The 19,509-nt window shown below is 36.0% G+C and overlaps 1 protein-coding gene across 7 annotated transcripts in view; it reads right to left on the bottom strand.

Moving 5' to 3' along the window:
• Positions 1-19,509, bottom strand: part of LOC126968544 (PH and SEC7 domain-containing protein) — an 88,001-nt gene that overhangs the window by 25,585 nt on the left and 42,907 nt on the right. For all 7 annotated transcript variants that reach the window (XM_050813595.1, XM_050813604.1, XM_050813593.1 and 4 more), the window contains exons 2-4: positions 14,891-14,957; positions 3,808-3,861; positions 2,778-2,853 (exon numbers count right to left, since the gene is read on the bottom strand). In XM_050813595.1, coding sequence (XP_050669552.1) covers positions 2,778-2,853; positions 3,808-3,861; positions 14,891-14,957 — 197 coding nt within the window. The remainder of the gene's footprint in view (positions 1-2,777; positions 2,854-3,807; positions 3,862-14,890; positions 14,958-19,509) is intronic.

Here is a 19,509-nt window from a genome sequence, read left to right on the forward strand (position 1 = left end):
CAACTTTGTTCCGCAGGAAGTAAATGCCGGTGTTCTGCCCAGCAGTAGTCGAGTTAAACTAAAATGCTCGCAGCTTCAATGCAGGTTACATGGGATAAAAATTTAATCACACTACATAAAACGGCACTTGTACTTGCACAATGAACTAAATTAAAAAGATCACTTCACTCACAAACGACACTCGCTCAAACTAGGGAGTTAGTTTGAAAGTAACAATCGTTTTTTAATGTTTTATCAGTTCAGCAGCAAATGGCACTGGTCCAACAAGCAAATTAGTTTGAAAGCACATTAATATTGTAATGTTATTTTTTCAACAGTTCACAATGCAACTGGCACTCGCGCTTTTAAACAAATTAGTTTGAAAACTCAAAAGTGCATTACATTTGTGATGTTTCGATCAATTCGTGTGGAACTAACTAAATTAGTTTTAAAACGCACTATAATAATTTATTATTGTAATGTCTTACGGCCGTTTCCAATATACTATCTACTGATAGAGATAAATTACTACCTTCTTCTGCCAGTAATTAGCTGTCAATAATCTGAAGCTGTCACAATATACCCGATAAGTCATTCTTATCGGCTTATATTGGGACGCGTGAATTGAAATTTCCATACAAACTTCTATCGCTGGTAAGCTATACGTCGTCCCATTGACAGACAGCGTGTACGGATAAGGTGAGTTACCGTCGATAAGTTTATTGGGACAGAAAAGTCAACGATAGTTACGATTTTTATCTCAAGCTTACTTGAGACTGAATATTGGGAACGGCCGTTAATCTGCACACACTCAAACGTATTCAAGCGGCTTTATTTGAAAAAGCACTATAGCTAATTGTTAAGTTTTCTTGAAATTCCCACAAACAGCCCAGACTGTAGCTGTCACCCCTCGACTGTCAACAGACAGGGTGGTTCTGCGACTCCCCCCCCGTCTGCCACGCACATGGCATTCGATCCCTTATCGGCTCAGATATCAGCTGTCGTTGGGGAGGGTTCGACACATGATTGCGCCGAAAATAGAGACGGCTAAATTGTATTAGGACATCGGGGACGGAACCGAAATAGCTTCCTCCCCGTTCATTGAGTTACTGGTGGTGTCATCTACACAACGAACTGGTAATATAATTAAGGCGTCGCAACGCCCGGGCCATTTTATGATTATGGTTGTGATAAATGTGGTATATTTCACCAATTCAACTTTTCTTTCGGGGTCAATCCTATATTCTTATGGAAGATCGACCGTTCATAATAATATGTGAGAATAAAAGAACGTATTTATTTATTTTTTTATTATGGAAGGAAAAACGAGTGTTCGGGTCATCCGATATTAAGATCTCACCGCCGCCCACAATCTCTTGCAATACCAGAGGAATCACAGGACCGTTGGCGGCCTTTAAGGAAGGTGTCCGCGCTTTTTTTGAAGTTACCCACGTCGTATCGTCCCGAAAACACCGCACAAGTAAGCTCATTCCACAGCTTTGTAGTACGTGGAAGAAAGCTCCTTGAAAACCGCACTGTGAAGGACCGCCACACATCCAGATGGTGGGGATGATATCCTAACTTGTGGCGTGTCGTGCGAAGGTGGAATTCGGCGGCAGGAATCAGGTTAAACAGCTCTTCGGAACACTCCCCGTCATAAATGCGGTAGAAGACACACAATGAAGCGACGTCTCTACGCAACGCCAAGTGATCCAGCCGATCACAGAGCGCTAGGTCCCCTACAATTCGAGCTGCTCTGCGTTGCACGCGGTCAAATGGATCGAGCTGATAGGGTGCGCCAGACCAAAGATGACAGCAATACTCCATGCGTGGCCGGACCTGCGCTTTGTAGAGCGCTAGAATGTGGGCCGTAGAAGTATTGCCGTATGTCTCACGAAAGCTGTTAATTGCCTTACCAAAGGGTTTCATCCAACGGTAGTTTTTAAAGGTAACAACAGAACCCTCTACTATTATACCAATTTAGATCTATAGAAATGCAAATAACACAGAAAGTAGGAGTTTCGAAGCCTGATGCAGGTTTTATTGACCATCATCATGCTATGCTCCACACACAGTTCCTATCTCATTCAACTCTGCACTTGGCCTCAATACACCTGGATCTCTCTTACTCGCGATTGATACTTCTGTTTTATTCTATACGAGCAAACAAACAATAGGTACTATTTTCTTTGATTGACGCAATTGTTACATACATTTAAATAAAATAATTTTTAAAGGATTAAAACGCATTTTATTGTTACTGTGTTTTTACCTAGTGTTTTTTACAGTAGGTAAAAACATGGTGTTAGCGTAAAAGTTACACTTTTACTATTAGTTTATTTAACCCGACGTTTCCCCACCTTTGCAGAACTCGTATACAGGAGTAAAAACCTAAAGTTAAAATAGTCATAATTACAAGGGGTTTAATCCTTCAAAAAGTATTTTATATAAACAAAGGTCATATTACAGTCTAGATATACAGTGATAGCTATGAAAACGTTGAAAAAAATTGAGGATGACAGTTAACTTCTATTTCGAACAATGCGCGCACACCAACACAAAGTGACATACAAATCGCGAGTGTAAGACGTAGCATATCACGCACACTTAAGTAATAAACCTTGCCTGTTTTCATCGGTTTTCTAGAAGCACTACTTAGACACATAAATTCTCCGTCGAAATATTGAAAAGTATGATATGAATTATCAAAATATTTTTCTGTCCGCCATTTTTAAACAATTAATGTCTTTGTTTCGCGCCCGTCATCACATCAATATGAAATGGTTTTTGCGACTTACTTATCGGTATTGACGCGTGGAGCACTGCCCCGCCGCTCGGCAATATATCGTCGCACGTTCGCTTTGACCTGTGGGTCTGAAAAAGCAAATACAACACGATTAAACATTAGTAGAGGTAGGGTAGCCTGGAGGTATCAATTGAACCTGATTTATTTAAGTATTTTATGCAACAGTTGTATAAGCAAAATCGCAAGCGGTGTGGGTTAGTTTAATTTTTATTTCGCCGGTCGATACATTACTTTTAATTAAATTAGCGTAGCATCATCATCATTTCTCCCGGAAGACGTTCACAGCTGAACAAAGGCCTCTCCCAAAGATCTCTACGACCATTGGTCCTGGGCTGTTCTCATCCAACCTATACCGGTGATTTTGATCCAGAATCCAGAACATCAATCCATCTTGTGGGGTCCTACGAATACTTCTCATTTCTGATTCGATTTCGCAGGGAACCTCCGAGCATTGCCCCCTCCAAGCGACCATGACTGGTTAAAAAACTTCGTCTTCAGGCACTATGGTAGCGTTGCAACAAATTTGCTATAAAATTCTAATTCTAGGCTTCTCTATGTTTTGTATCAGCTCGTGGCCCTCATAAAGAAACATACAAATCCGAAAATACATTTAACTAGTGTGGTGTACCCCAGGGAACTATCCTGGGGCCAATTCTATTATTTTTATGCATCAATGATAAAATAATTCTGCACGCGGATGATATTTCCATTATTTCATAAATTACAGATTTAATCACCACAGCTTACCACGCTCATGTTGCATCTATCTTGAGAGACGGTCTTATAATTTGGGGTGATAGCGTAAACATCCAAAAGGTAATAGGTACGATGTAACAATGGAATACGAGTATGTTCTTGTTATGTAAACATTTTATTATTATATAATGACGTGGAGATGATGTAAATTGCATGCCCTTTTTGGCTGTGTTGATTCGTATTGTAAATTTTGTTCACTTATTAGAAGAATTATTATTATTATAACATTTTCCCCTGATACAGACACATGGGTAATAAAAACTTACCCTTCTTGAGCCGTAAAGTGACTGGGTCCGAGGAGAGTCGTAAACATTTTAAAACTGCAACAAAACAATACCTCAAATCAGTAGGTCACTTTAGTCAAAAAGTGACACTTAGGAATGTCAATATTATTTATCATTATTTTGCCACTCTTTTAAAATAATATTTACATCTTCATCATTTTAGAAATTTTATTTATTACAATCTGAACCGATGAAACCAATTACTCAAACGTCATGACACACACGAGTAAGTCAAAAAATAAAATAGAAAATTATATTATTATTAAATAATAGTTTTTGAGAACAGTAGATGCTGAATCCTTGGATAATCTATAATATGTCTAAATAAACTGTGACAGCTGTTAACTCGTCGAAAAAAAATAGCGGCGAACTCTTAGCTTCTACTTTCAGCAACGCACGCACACTAAAACAAAGTGACTGAAGTATCGAGTGTAACACGTAGCTGTCATGCACACTAAGGTTATAATCCTGGCCTGTTGTTATGCGATGCCTAACAGCAAGAGGCTTTATCTAGACGTGTAAATTATGTAAGAGTGAATCGATCCACGCACACTGTAAATCTATAAAGGTATAATGAGAGCTTAATAATAACAATATTTGTAATTACAAACTTCTAACTCAAACAAGCAAATGCAGTGATAACTAGCGGTACTAGATGCTAGAGGGGTAACGCAGCCAAGCTGTTTCTGAAGGTGGAAGGTTGAAGGTGTAGGTTGTGACACAACTAAAACAACTGGGCAATTTAAGGTGTCTACTATAATTTTAAAAGTAAAATAAAGTAGACAGAACTACTTTATTTTATGACCAGCATCATCATCATCAATTATAAGTAAAGTTTAAAACATAAAGGATATATTTTGAAATGCAATAAAACATATTTTTTTGGTTATAGTATGTTGTTCTTTTTTTAAGTAACGCAAAACTTTTAGTGTGACCTACGTATACCTCTGACAACAAACCAAGAATATGATCCTACCTACTAAGCTAGAGGTCCCGGGTTCGAATCCCGGTAGGTGCAAGCATTTATATGATGAATATGGATGTTTGTTTCCGAGTCATGGATGTTTAAATGTATTTATGTATGTTTATATGAATTTATGTATGTTTAATTAAGTATATTGTATTAAATATATCAGTGTCTTGTAACCCATAACACAGGCTACATATGCTTAACTTGGGGCAAGATAATTTGTGTGATAAGTGTGTCAATATTATTATTATTATTATATGCAAAATGTTGACTTATCACTAACAACGCTGTCAATACAATGATAATAATTCTGAAGTTTTTCCGAATATCAAACAGCCTTGCAAATAAACGCGGGAAACAGTATACGTCCGAATAAACCAATATTAAGCAAAATGTCTATTTGTAAAACATTGCATCTAATTGGTTTATTCGAACGTATAACAGCTTTATATCAAGTTTGTTTGTAAGGCCGTTAAAGAGCAGTCAAGATCGAATAGGACACGAACAAGAAGGGTTCGGACAACCGATGCAAGACTAAGTATGTACTTTTATACTTTTGTAAAAAACGATGTCTTTTTTTATTTAAATGGCAGCTATTTTGGAAATCGCCATCTTGATTTATATTTATTTTTACGCACTGTAAAAATATCAACTTACTATTGCGGTCTATAAGATGCAACCTGCTGACAGATGGGATGTACGACCGGACAGTAGAGTATAACTTTTACGGCCTTTCCAAATACATATTCAGTCTATCTCCGGTTTTGGACTACTTGAGATAAAAAATCGTAACTATCGTTGACTTTTCTGTCCCAATAAACTTATCGACGGTAACTCATCTTATCCGTACACGCTGTCTGTCAATGGGACGACGTATAGCTGACCAGGGATAGAAGTTTGTATGGAAATTGCAACAGTAAACTTGCGATAAGTATGACTTTTCGGGTATATTGCGACAGCTTCAGATTATTGACAGCTAATTACTGACAGTAGAAGGTAGTAATTTATCTCAATCTGTACATAGTATATCGGGAACGGCCGTTAGGGATTCTATCGGTTACCCTTCGTTTACTTTATAAACCCAATTTAGGGAATGCGAACTTGAACATGATATTATTTTTGTCAACCATCACCGCATTAGGTGAACTTGATGCTAGAACGATAAACGAGGTTAACATCGGGCACTAAGCCCCGTATTCACCATTGAAGCAGAACGCGATTAGAACTTTGAACTAAGCTTACGCCTGTAAACGAGCATACAGGTTCAATTCGGATTTCACCGACACAAACTAAACGTAGTTAAAGCCTAAACGCGTTGAAAAGCTGGCGGCCAAATTTTGGAAGTTCAACATATTTGATCGCGTTCAAGGGCCGTCACTGTCGTTATCGTAATAGAATTGTCACTTAGCATTGTCATTTAACAATGCTGATTTTGTTTATACTTATTGATGACAGTTTTGATAAATATTTGAAACTTAAATAATTTATTAAAATACAATGTAACATTACAGATTAAATCTAAAGCGTTAGAAACATGCTATAAAGAAAGAACTCAATGAAAATTATAAAAGTTAGAGTTTTATGTTATACGAGTAGAGATACATTCTAATGTTTATAACATGTAAACTCAGTTTACGTCAACACACTAACGGCCGTTCCTTCCGTCCGGCAGTTACCGTCGATAACTTTATTGGGACAGAAAATTCAACGATAGTTACGATTTTTATCTCAAGTAAGAGATAGACTGAATATTGGGAACGGCCGTTAAGGTATTGCTGAAATCTGTATGTGTTTAACCGAGATCAAGACTGGTAATTTGAACTCGTTAACGTAAAACTGGGTTTTATTAAACTCAGTTTGAAGTGTCATTGGTGAAATCGGCGCTAAGGGTGGCTAAGGATTGAATTTTCAAGGCCATAAAATATGTACTTGCACACTGCATATTCGATCTGTAAATAAACAACATGATTCATCGCTTCGTATCGCGGTCGCCTTGATAATTAATGTACGCCCGGGGACTGCGCACATGGGGCGACCAATCACTATCATTTATAACTAGCTTTATACTTAGGTCATACTGTAATATCTAGATTCTCATTAATAAAGAACATAGTTATTTATATATATTTATTGCATTTATTATATATCTAAGTATTGTTAACAAAAGCAAACCACACAAAGTAATTCAGAAAAAAATTGATATTAAATTAAGACAAAAAAAATATTTAACATTCTCTCGGGGTGTTCCATTTTCAAATACCGTCCAGTAATTGTTTTTCTTCAATAATTATACTGAAAAAGTACAGAAACTTTCAGTACAGTCCACGTAATAATTTGAAAACATAGCAATATACATTGACGTACTATACACTGACTGCCTTACAAATAAAATTGGCATAAAGTTATACCTGGGTATAAACCTAGACTATGCAAGATGTTTACAAATATACACTTTACTTATGATTGATTTATTCGGACGTATAACGTTTCCCGCGTTTATTTGCAAGGCTGCTTGACATTCAGAAAACTTCAGTATTATTATTGTTTTGACAGTGTTGTCAGCGGTATAGTCAACATTTTGCATATTATTCTTTGTTTATTCTCAGGTATAATTTTATGCCAAGTTTATTTGTAAGGCCGCTAGACTCCCAACCGCCAAGAAAAAGGTCGTCAAAAATGTCCGAGCGGCGTTTACATTCATTCATTCATTTCATTTCGGGGCAGCAATGTTCAATGTCTATGAACGAAAACTCGGATTAATTTTTTTTTCATGACAATAAGGGACGAGACGATCATGGACGTTCAGCTGATGGTAATTGATACGCCCTGTCCATTACGATTCAGTGCCACTCGTCACCTTGAGACATAAGATGTTGCATCACTCGCAAGTCTCATTTGCCCAGTAATTTCACTAGCTTTAAAACATTCAAACAAGAGTCTAGTTGTTTATTGTACGTTAATGGCATTATAGTAAAATGTTTCACTCAGCCCACTCTTACTAAGCAATATAATAAACAAGAACGTTACTGTTCTGCCACACCGTCCTCAAGGAGCCATTTTTAAGAGGGCGTTATGTCAAACACTCAAAAAAAGTCACTACCACAATACAGTATAGAACAGTAGCGTAACTTAGCGGTCTCCTTGAAATTTATACCCACGTCTGGGCGGAGCGCTAGGGTTGGTACATACAAAAAACCTGATGACGCGGGCGGAGCACGTAATTGAAATCTGACAGGGTCTAGTTTCCGTACGGAGTAGCACTCAAAAGTTTGGTCTCCCCAAGATTGCTTAGCGGTCGTGTAAATCGTGTGTATGTGTGCGTGTGTCGATTCGGGTGCTCAAGTATGAAGTTAAACTTCTGTTCTATTCAAATTCAAATATTTTTATTCAAAATAGGATTTAAAATCACTTATTGAACGTCAAAAACTACTATTACTGTATTGTGTCAATACTTTCCGAAAGCGAAAACCGTTCTATAGTTTCCTTGAGGCCGAAGAAATTACCCACCTGTATTCATTCATCATGATTAACCTTAGTGGCTGGTCGTGCTCAGTATACCACTCGGGGTTTCATCTACGGAAGCGATTTAAACGCACAGTGATATCATTAACTGTATCCTTATCGGAACTAATATTAAATATTTCCTCTCCAATGTATCCAACCTTTACTTTTAAAGTCGAATGAAAAAACAATTGCCCGCCAAACAATTCAGTGTGCATTTTTTTAATCTAAAATGTTTTGTACTGCTGTGTAATGTGAAAAAAGTTTCACACCAAGGAATTGCTGACTCTGCAAATGTTGCCATATAAATTAAGTACCCCGCGCCCGCTCATTATCAGAATCTCGGAAACGGCTCTAAAGATTTTAATGAAATTTAGTGTAAAGATTGTTTTGGGGGCGAGAAAATGTAGTTTTATCCGTGTTTTAAAGAGAAACTGCTACAATAATATTAGAATGCCACTATATGCAAGACTATAATAGCTCAGATGGGCCATTGGGTGATCCGGAAAGCAGAAGACCCCGGTTCGAATCCAGATTTCCTATTAGTTTATTAAGTTTTGAAATGAAATGTCATTGACTGTATTATTCAAAAATTAAGTCAAAATATTTCGGTTCTCTATAAGTAATCACCAACATAAAACCTTCCCCGACACACGCTGCATGTTATGTTATAAGTGTTATTCCGATCGGTGCAGTAGTTTTCGCAGTACGATCGAAGGAAAAGGTCAGCTCTCCATTTATTAGTGTAGATTAACCAGCAATTTCATTTTGCCGCAAACCGCCTATCATTTTGAATCATTTCGTGAAAACACTATCAGGGACATTATTTATATAATATTTTTCCATCAAAGTTGAAACGGTTAGGTTTCTCAAGTAGTGTGTATTTTTTATATTATTTATTACCTCAGAAGTCCGTCGCTAAAAACTTGTATTTATTTTCTCGTTAGAAAGGGTGCAATTTAAGTAGTGGTTATGGTTGGTAAAGCGGCTTGAGTACAGTTCGGGGTGGTCCTGTTTCACTGTGACCAATGTAATCTATTGTGAATCCACTCCACTGTTAATTCAAGATTGATTCTTTTCATAAATCTTATTAAATATCTATTGCAGTGAACTGACGTATCTTAAATGGTTGAATAATTATTCTTCCCAAAAATCGGCGCCTATTTCTGCCGTAAAGCAGTAATGTGTAAACATTACTGTGTTTCGGTCTGAAAGCGCCGTAGCTAGTGAATAACTGGGCAAAGTAGAAAATTCTTAACATCTTATGTCTCAAGGTGACGAGCGAAATAGCAGTGCCAGTCAGAATTTTTGGGTTTTTCAAGAATCCTGAGCGGCACTGCATTGTAATGGGCAGGGCGTATCAAATTATCATCAGCTGAACGTCCTGGCTCGTCTCGTCCCTTATTTTCATAAAAAAGTGTACGTGTAACGGGGTAACATCTGCACTCTTACAGAATCTACACACTTTGGAATCTCTAACGGCCTTACAAATAAAATTGGCATAAAGTTATACCTGAGCATAAACCAAGAATATGTAAAATGTTTTCAAATAGAAATATTGCATATGATTGATTTATTTGGACGTTTAACGTTTCCCGCGTTAAATTGCAAGGCTGCTTGACATTCGAAATACTTCAGAATTGTCATTGTATTGACAGTGTTGTCAGCGATTTAGTCAACATTTAGCATATTCTTGGTTTATTCTGAAGTATAACTTTATGGTAAGTTTATTTGTAAGGCCGTAACTGTCTCATTAAACTCAGTGTTAAGTTACTCCAAGTTTAAGAATTTTATGTCTTTATCTTACCATTGTCACTAAAGAATTACATGACAGGGAGAAGTAATTTTAAACTTGGATTAACTTTACATAGCGCTTATTAATAAGACAGATAGTGTTTGTTTAGTCTGCAATGGCCCGTTAGGGTCCTGGTTAGAATACAAAGATTTCTTTCCTTTTAAGTAACATAGAAGAAACATAGATATTCCCAATACAAGTACCCTAAGACAACTTACTGGGAAGTATCTGCAACTAAAAATGTATATATAATCTTTGAAATAAACGACATTTATTTATTTATAAAGAGTTGGTAGAGGACGGAAGTTGCGATTCCTCGAGTTTCGAACTAAAATTTTTTATTAATTTCATCAGACATAGTTCTACCAACATAAATCAAAACATCAGCTTATCATGCTCTAGTATCGCTGACAGCAGAAACACAATGAGTGTGAACTGTGTGAGTTGTGACGTCAGAATTGTCGGATCGCGTGCCGAGCCAATCATTGAATTAGCGTGGATCCCCGACAGCGGTCGCATTGATGTAATTAACAAGCGGAAGTGAGAACTTAATACGATTTCGGAAATCCGCCGAGCGGAAACCGGAGCCTATTTAACCAATTTTTTTGTCCATATGTTACTTTGCTGCGAGTTTCTTCATAGCTTCGTCTGCATTCACTGTGTGTTCCTTAAAACAGGAAAAAGACTATTCTTGAAAAAAAAAACCGGCAAATATAAATCAAGGTATATATGGATGTTTTGAATGAACAATACATTAGGGACGAGATCACGATGTTTTTAATAATTACTTTTGTACATTATATTAATAATGTTGATTATAAAAAGAGCCCTAAAGAGAATAATGAGAGAGTTTGTGTTGTGCGTGTGGTTTCGCACCAGAATAGCACTACCTTGTCTTCTCCCGTGGGTGTCGTAAGGGATACCAAGAACGGAGGATACAGCATCTTTCCGAGAAGCATCAACATCTACTACGATCGTCAACCCTCCAAGCGTGGCAATTATCCCCCCCAAAAAGACAACAAGCAGCGTTCGGGAAGCTCTGTAAAATCTTCTCATCCTAAATACCAGTGTGTGAAGACGAAAGTTTTCAACCAGTGTGTGTTGCCAGTGATGACTTACGGTACGCAGACGTGGTCGCTAACTAAGGGCCTGATGACAAAGCTCACGGTCGCCCTGAGGGCAATGGAGAGGGTTATGCTCCGAGTTTCTCAGACATCAAATCAGTAATGAGGCCACCGAAATAGCGCAGATGGTTGCGAAACTACTACTTAGTAGTGGGTAGAGGACATAGCTCGACGGACAGATTGCCATTGGGGCAGAATAATCCTAGAATGGCGACCACGTACGCAATGTTGGTAGGCCCCCAACAAGATGGACCGATGATCTGGTCAATATCGCCGGAATAGATGAGAGCAGCAGAGCGATGAGAGCCTTTGTCCAGCAGTGGACGTTTTCCGGCTGATACGATGATGGTGTAGTGTGCATTAGACATCAAAGAGAGTTCGTTGTAAGAGAAGTAGTTTTAAGAAAACAAATGACTTTATTGAGCCCCAAACCACGTAGTCAAGACCAGTTTGAATGCATGGTTTTCAGTTGGTTGGTTGATATATGAATATTTAGTTTAAAAAAAAACTTATATACTAGTATACTAGCGTAATAGACGAACCCTGCGTGATAGTGCGATAACTATCCTTACAGAAAAACTAGGGTGTGAGAATGAGACGGAAAAGATGGACCGTGAAACCGCTTTGCAAACAATTTAGTGTCCATTAGGCCCATGTCAATTTTGACCGCATTTTAATTTTAGTGTTTTTATCGTACTTGTTCTGTGACTTAATGGATATTATTTAACAAATATAATGGCGTCGTCTTCTGTCTATGATTGTGTTGTTATTTACACCAACAATTTAAATAAAGAAACATTTCACAGATAAATTCTTATTCTTCTATACCGCTTTCGTGGTGCTTATTATCGTAGAACATATTCACAAAAATATTTTGTATTACATTTTATATACGCAGTAAACACTCTATTTTCTTAAGATTATATTAATTAAAAAAATATGTGTTAGATAATAAAATATAGTGTACATGAATATCACGCCGTTTTTATAATATAAATTAAATAATTTATCGTAGAGATTGACCAAAAGTAAAATACTACACACTACACTTACTCACTAACACATCTGTAAAACTAGCACACATAAACATTTAAAATTTGAGGAGAGTGTTTGTCTACCTTATGGTTTTAACATTACTTTTAACGACCACGGACGAGTAAAATAAGAAGGACTACGTGTCACCTTACATAACAGTGAGGCACCAAAACAAGCCGGTAAACGTGTAAATACATAGCCCCACGCATACACTTACACTAATACAAGCCGATTGGCCGCCATTATCTGATTTGCCATCGTCTGTGACAGATTAAAAAATGACGTCGTGCGTTGTGAAAACAATACGATAAAAGTATTTGTGGATATATGATTATTAAAGGAAGAAAAAATTGTGTAACTAGTATCCCCTGTAACCGCACACACACTAGCATAACGGTGCTTCACTTGCTAATATCACGGCGCGGAGTCCTTCTTTTTTTACTAGTCCGTGTTAACGACTTGAAAGATGACGTAGTACAACCTTCCATTCTTTTTTTAAATCAAAACGAACCATTCAAAAACAACAAGGGCATAACTTAATAACGTATGCGTAATATCAGTAAAAACCGTACAGTATATCGATATTAAAACATTTTAATAATAACCGCATGTAAATTAGCCATACGAGCGAACACATTTCGCCAACATCGACCAATTAACACGAAACAGCAACAAACCAAGAACTAATTGAACTCCATTTAGCGTGACACGTTTAAAATTGTCTGAACGAGTCAATTATTTTACGATATCGTAATCAAAAAATGTTTGGATAAAAAAGAGGCGGTGGGTTGTCTGACTTACGGCCGTTAATATACTATCTACAGATAGAGATAAATTACTACCTTCTATAATAATCTGAAGCTGTACCACAATATCCGATAAGTCATTCTTATAGCCTTATATTGGGACGCGTGAATTGCAATTTCCATACAAACTTCTATGCGTCGTCACATTGACAGACAGCGTGTACGGATAAGGTGAGTTACCGTCGATAAGTTTATTGGGACAGAAAAGTCAACGATAGTTACGATTTTTATCTCAAGTAAGAGATAGACTGAATATTAGGAACGGCCGTTAGAGCAGAAGAAGCTTAATGGTAAAAGAATATCTTTGTAGATTTCATTTCAACCTCATTTCATATCAATTGTCTGGAAACGCGGTTTGTAGATGCCACCTAGTCGGGTAGTGAATTTACAAAGGCCATACATATATATTTATGAGCCATACTCTAATAAATGAGCTGTTGTTTATGCATCTTACTCGACAATACATTATCTATCTCAGTAAAACAATTTACTCAAATAGATTAGATTTTTCTTTAGATATTTTCAAAGAAAATACACGGACAAACAACACACAGACACAGTCCACAAGACAAGAATATGCAAAATGTTGACCATATCGCTGACAACACTGTCAATACAATGACAATTCTGAAGTTTACTGAACGCGGGAAACGTTAAACGTCCGAATAAACCAATCATAAGCAAATAGTCTATTAGTAAACATTTTGTATATTCTCGGTTTATTCTCAGGTATAAGTTTATACCAAGTTTATTTGTAAGGCCGGTAAGAGTTTATAATATATACATAATATATGTAATGTACATAAAATTACTCTTATATTAGACATGGTCGGTAAGTGCCTTCGTATCGTGGAACAACAGGACCAAAAGTGGGTCATGTATTTCGTAAAAATATATGGGCGGGAAAGCCGTATGAAATTGTCTTACATTTTTATTGGCTAATGGATACTTTGAACCGAAACCATACTGGCCAGTTACAATTCTATATGCAAGTAATATGACACTATCTTAAATATTTCTAAGAGCTGTCAAAAGAGTTTATTTTTTTATGACTATAAGGGACCAGATCATCAGGACGTTCGGCTGATAGTATTTGATACGCCCTGCACATTACAATGCAGTGCCGCTCGTCACCTTGAGACATAAGAGTTAATTATCATTTGCCCAGTAATTTCACTAGCTACCCTTCAGACCGAAATACAATAATGCTTACACATTACTGCTTCACGGTACAAAATGGCGCTTTATGGTACTCATAATCTTGCCGGCATCCTCTGCATAAAACCTCACTCTGGTAAATGTCCTTAGTCACCTCTTACGACACCTTGGGCCTGGAACTTTTCTATTATTTTCATGGGAAGCACAGGGTAGAGAACAAAAAACATTCTGTGTAAAATATATAATATATTAATATTTGAAATTAATTATAAAAAAAATTGTGTACTACGTTCTTTTTCACATCTTTTCTTCTTTCAAAGCCCTCGGCTTTGCCTTCTGCCTTCCTTGGTGAACGATTTGATGAGAAAAACGTTCCGGCATAAAGGTGCACATAAAAAGATCTTGTAAGATGTCTCAAATTAAGATTTCAAGTGTGATAAAAATCAATACTTAATTTTTTAAATTATAACAATTTTCTCGTATCGTTCTATTTCCACAACCCTAGGCGGCCCTCGGCTTCTCCCCGGGCACACCCTCGCAGGAATCGCTAAGATACTCTCGTTGGTCAACAAAGTAATGTTAATACTATCATTCCGGCCTAATGGTGGACTCAAAAACATCACGTAGGACCTTTAAAATAAAGAGTATTTTACCTTTAAAATAAAGAGTAGCTTACCTTCCCGCGTCGTGAACCGGTTCACGTCAGTCCCATTGACCTTGAGCAGCACATCCCCCGTCTCCACCTGTAATCGAACACGCACCTTTATTGCCACACTTGTGAATCGCGTTTCAACTGCATACACTATAAGCTCTAGGTACCATAAATTGGCGATCGCTTAGGCTGAGTTGCATCAACTAACTTTAGCATTAACAAACATGTTAACGTACCGGTTAAGTGAAAAATTTGTTGCACCATTTGACAATTTTAAGATGACGTCATAGCTTTATGTAGTCTTCGCGTGGTTAAAGCTATTGTTAATGTTAAATAGCGACCTGTAAAAAGCTTCAAACTTTTACTATGCCTAGGACACATTCTGCAGTCTATGTTAAAGTCAGCGTTACTGATAACGTTAAATTTGACTTAAACAGCTGGTATGATGCAACCCAGCCTTACTCTATTATAGAGGTTAATATATTACCTTATTGAAATGTAATATTTTTTCTTATACAAGTTGCTATGAGAATTTCAATAATACGACTGTAAGCAAATAAAACAAAAATAATAATATAAACAATATGTTATGTTTTTAAAGTGATAACCCTCACTTCTAGGATTAATACACAAATAAAATTTAAAAAACAAAATTTTATGAACGATGCGGGACTCGAACCCACGACCTCCGGCGTCTCTGCCACTGAGAGTTGAACAAAGCAAACAAGATTTTATAGCGAGGCGTTACTCGAACGGTTAGCTCAGTTGGTTAGAGCACCGGCACGGAACGCCGGAGGTCGTGGGTTCGAGTCCCGCATCATTCATAAATTTTTGTTTTTCAAATTTTATAATTATATAACATATCGTTTATTGGCAACTCTTAGGCTATCATCAATAGAGCGTACTTAGACTTTGCTCACACTTTACTTACGGAACACGTAGCTGAGTTGAAGCTTAGCATAATCTTTGATTTCGTTTTTATAGTCATTTGACAGCTGAAATTATCCTGAGCTTAAGGGGAAGGGTTAGCAGAAAACACGCAAACAAGGTGTTCTTAGACAAGTTTTGTGGTGAAAATGTAGCATTTCGAGCTATGAACACTACTTTATCCTGTTACACATATCCTTAAGTCTTATTTGTAGGTTTCTAATGCTTGCTGTTGGTTATAGTTAACACACCACAGCCTTTTTGAACTACCACTTTTCTTTGCAGTTAAACAAGTAATTTAGCATGGTATGACGCATTTTTATAGTACTACTCTCAGAAAAGTTATTCTAATAGCTTGTACTTTTTTGTGTAGGTGCATTTATTCCAATTAGTAATGAATACCGAGGATTTTAAGCATAAAAACTGTTAGAACCTGTTAAAATGTAACGTTTTCCACGAAATAATTTTGAAAATATTGGCTTTGTAACATAGATGGCGGGCCGGCAGCCGTGAGCTCATATCGCTCAGGGTCGCATTTAGTGTCGCCCTAAGCTAAGACATCCGAATGCAAAAGTCACGTTGGCATTTTATCACACTCAGCTAAGTTTTACATAAGTAAAGTCTGAACAATGTCTAAGTACGCCCTATAGATCTCAGCCTTAGCACAATTGCTGATGACTTTGACAGTACAGTAATTGTTAATCAAACCTTTTTGGGCCAAAGAACTGCGGTTTTTGAATATTCTGTACTCTGTAGAATACTACAGATTACAACTAATTTGGAATACCAAATAAGGATAACGGCCGTTTTTAATAACCTATCTATCCTTAGTTTAACTTACGGTTACACTGCTGTCGCCGTTTAATAACAAGATCTTATTTATCCATAGTTATGTCCAATATAGTTATAGTCCAATGCTATCTGTCAATAAGTTATTGAAATGTAAATTAGCGTAAAAGGATAGATTTGTCCACCTCTAGTAAGTTAAACCAAGGATAGAAAGGTTATTGAAAACGGCCGTTAGAAAAACTGTTGCTTGTGGAGTGAGCAGCTGTTATAGGTCATACATTAACGTGGTTAATGTTATGTATTCATTATGTCAGATTGTACAAGATCCACAACATAACGTTAATTTGCATATGATGTCACTTATGTATAAAAAGTAAATATTTGTTTACTAGCTGACCCGACAGACGTTCTGTAGAAAATAAAAAAAAATATACTGTTTTATAGGAATTTGCCAATAATATTTCAAAACATCAAGAATTATTTCGTAAAAAATGCTCCCTGTTGTTATAATGAAATCGTTTCACAGAGGAACTGTCAAACCGTGCGTCACTACATTCTCTCATAGAAAATATGTCCATACGAAACAAATATATATAAAAATGATTTGCTGTTCGTTAGTCTCGCTAAAACTCGAGAACGGCTGGACCGATTTAGCTAATTAATTTTGGTATTGAATTATTTGTGGAAGTCCAGAGAAGGTTTAAAAGGTGAATAAATAGGAAAATGCTGCTAAATTAAATAAAAACAACAAATTTGTTTTTCCTTTGATGTGTCCATACATGATATCTATGAGAGACTTTATTGACGCACGGTTTGACAGTTCTGCTGTGAAACAATTTCATTACGACAGCAGGGTGCATATTTTACGAAGTAATTTTTGGTGTTATGATATATTATTGACAAATTCATATAAAAATATTATTTTATTTATTATATACAGAACAACGTCGGGTCAGTTAGTTGGAAATAAAAATAATTATGGATCCCAAACCGAAATAAAAACTATCCTATCTCTCAAGTTGGACTAAACTGCACTCCATGAAGTAATCCCCATTTAAATCCGTTCATTAGTTTAGGAGTCCATCGCGGACAAACAACGTGTCACGTTATTTATATATATAAAGATATTAGTTGACCCGACAAACTGAATTATTGTTATGTTGAAAAAAAAAAGCCTCAAGTAACATAATATAAAAATTCTTGTTGTTCTTTGTAACTTTGATCGATGTTTTAATAATAGTGTATTTAAAAAAAGAAACTACTTAATAGATCTCGTTTAAACCAATTTTGGCGGAAGTTTGCATTGTAATTGTACATCATATAATATATTTTTTAATTTTATAATTCTCTTATTTGACACATTTTTACCACTTTGGAAGTGTCTCTCGCGCAAACTACTCATTTTAGAATGATTTAGAAACCTAAATATCGTAGACCACACGTATGGGTTAAATGATAAAACAATTTTTGAGTTTCAGTTCTAAGTATGGGGAAGCCAGCTAATTTACTGTTCTTTTTTTCTATTTTTGTGTGAAAATCTTAATACGGTTCACAGAATACATCTACTTACCAAGTTTCAACAGTATAGTTCTTATAGTTTCGGAAAAAAGTGGCTGTGTCATACGGAAGGACAGACATGACGACTCTATAAGGGTTCCGTTTTTTGCCATTTGGTAGCCATATTTTTATGGTATTTTTTCCAAGAAGTCATACATGTATAAATTAAGTTCCAAAAATATGAAAAAAATCGTTTTTTTTTTTTATATGAGCAGCAAAAATAATCGAACTTCAACTGCTGGCATTCCCATACAAAATAAATATCACGAATTTTAAGTTTTGTCAATAAATTTAGGATTCCATATACGTACTTTGACCCATGAATCAGTCCGATTATTGATATATATATAGCGCATGAAAATCCATTCGATAATTTTTGATTTTATCGCATTCAAACAGACAGACTCAGCGGGGGCTTTGTTGTGTGTATTATGACTTTTTGTCCTATTTATGAAAATTTTTAACCGACTTCAAAAAAGAAGGAGGTTCTCAATTCAATAATCGTTACTAGAATGAGATTAATTAATTAGATTGTATAAAAATACGCAATTATTTTCATACTTTTAGTGCATATTATATCTATTGTTTTGGAATAGTGTTTTTGAAGTCGGTTGTTTTTTTGTTATTTTTTTTTGTTGGTTTTCAATTCATATTGGAAGGTTCGTCCTCTTAAAATATTATTATTAATAATTTATTTATAACAATGGTACATACAGTTTAATCAAGAAAGTTCATTGACTTTTTATATCTTATCGTCGTTCGAAGAATACGATAATATGCATTGAAAATACATTTAAAAACGAATTGTTAACAAAGACTAGAAATTGGACTTGGCGTTAAGTTTACTAGAGGGGAAGTAATAAGGTTTCACAGTTTAAAAATAAGTTTGATATTATAAAGGCATAAAAGGCATTTATTTTCTCAAAATTGAATCCTTTAGAATTCTTTTTGATGTCATTTCTTATACTACTAGATACTACTACCACTTCGGAAACAAATGGCGCTCTGAGAGAGAAGAAGCGGCGCAAGAAACTCTCCCAGCATTCTTTTTTTTTGCGCTCTTTTCAATAAAAATATACAATATTGTACAGTCATTTCTATCGCTATAAAATAATCACAATCTAGTCCCAGATATTAAAATTGATTTTTAATACTAAACGGTTAGCTCCATATAATCAATAATATTTTAAAATTCGTGACATAGGGTGCTAGTACTCTCAGAAGTAAATTATTTAAATGCTTTTATTTGTTAAAAACATTTGCAGGTTTAAAGGGAAAAAATATATAGGTACAAGTAATTGACTATGAAGGTAGAAAAACTGAAAGATGCGAACGACTATTTTAGAAAAAGAATCAAGCGATATTGAGGC

This window comes from Leptidea sinapis, chromosome 1, assembly GCF_905404315.1.
Source record: "Leptidea sinapis chromosome 1, ilLepSina1.1, whole genome shotgun sequence".
Lineage (NCBI taxonomy): Eukaryota > Metazoa > Arthropoda > Insecta > Lepidoptera > Pieridae > Leptidea > Leptidea sinapis.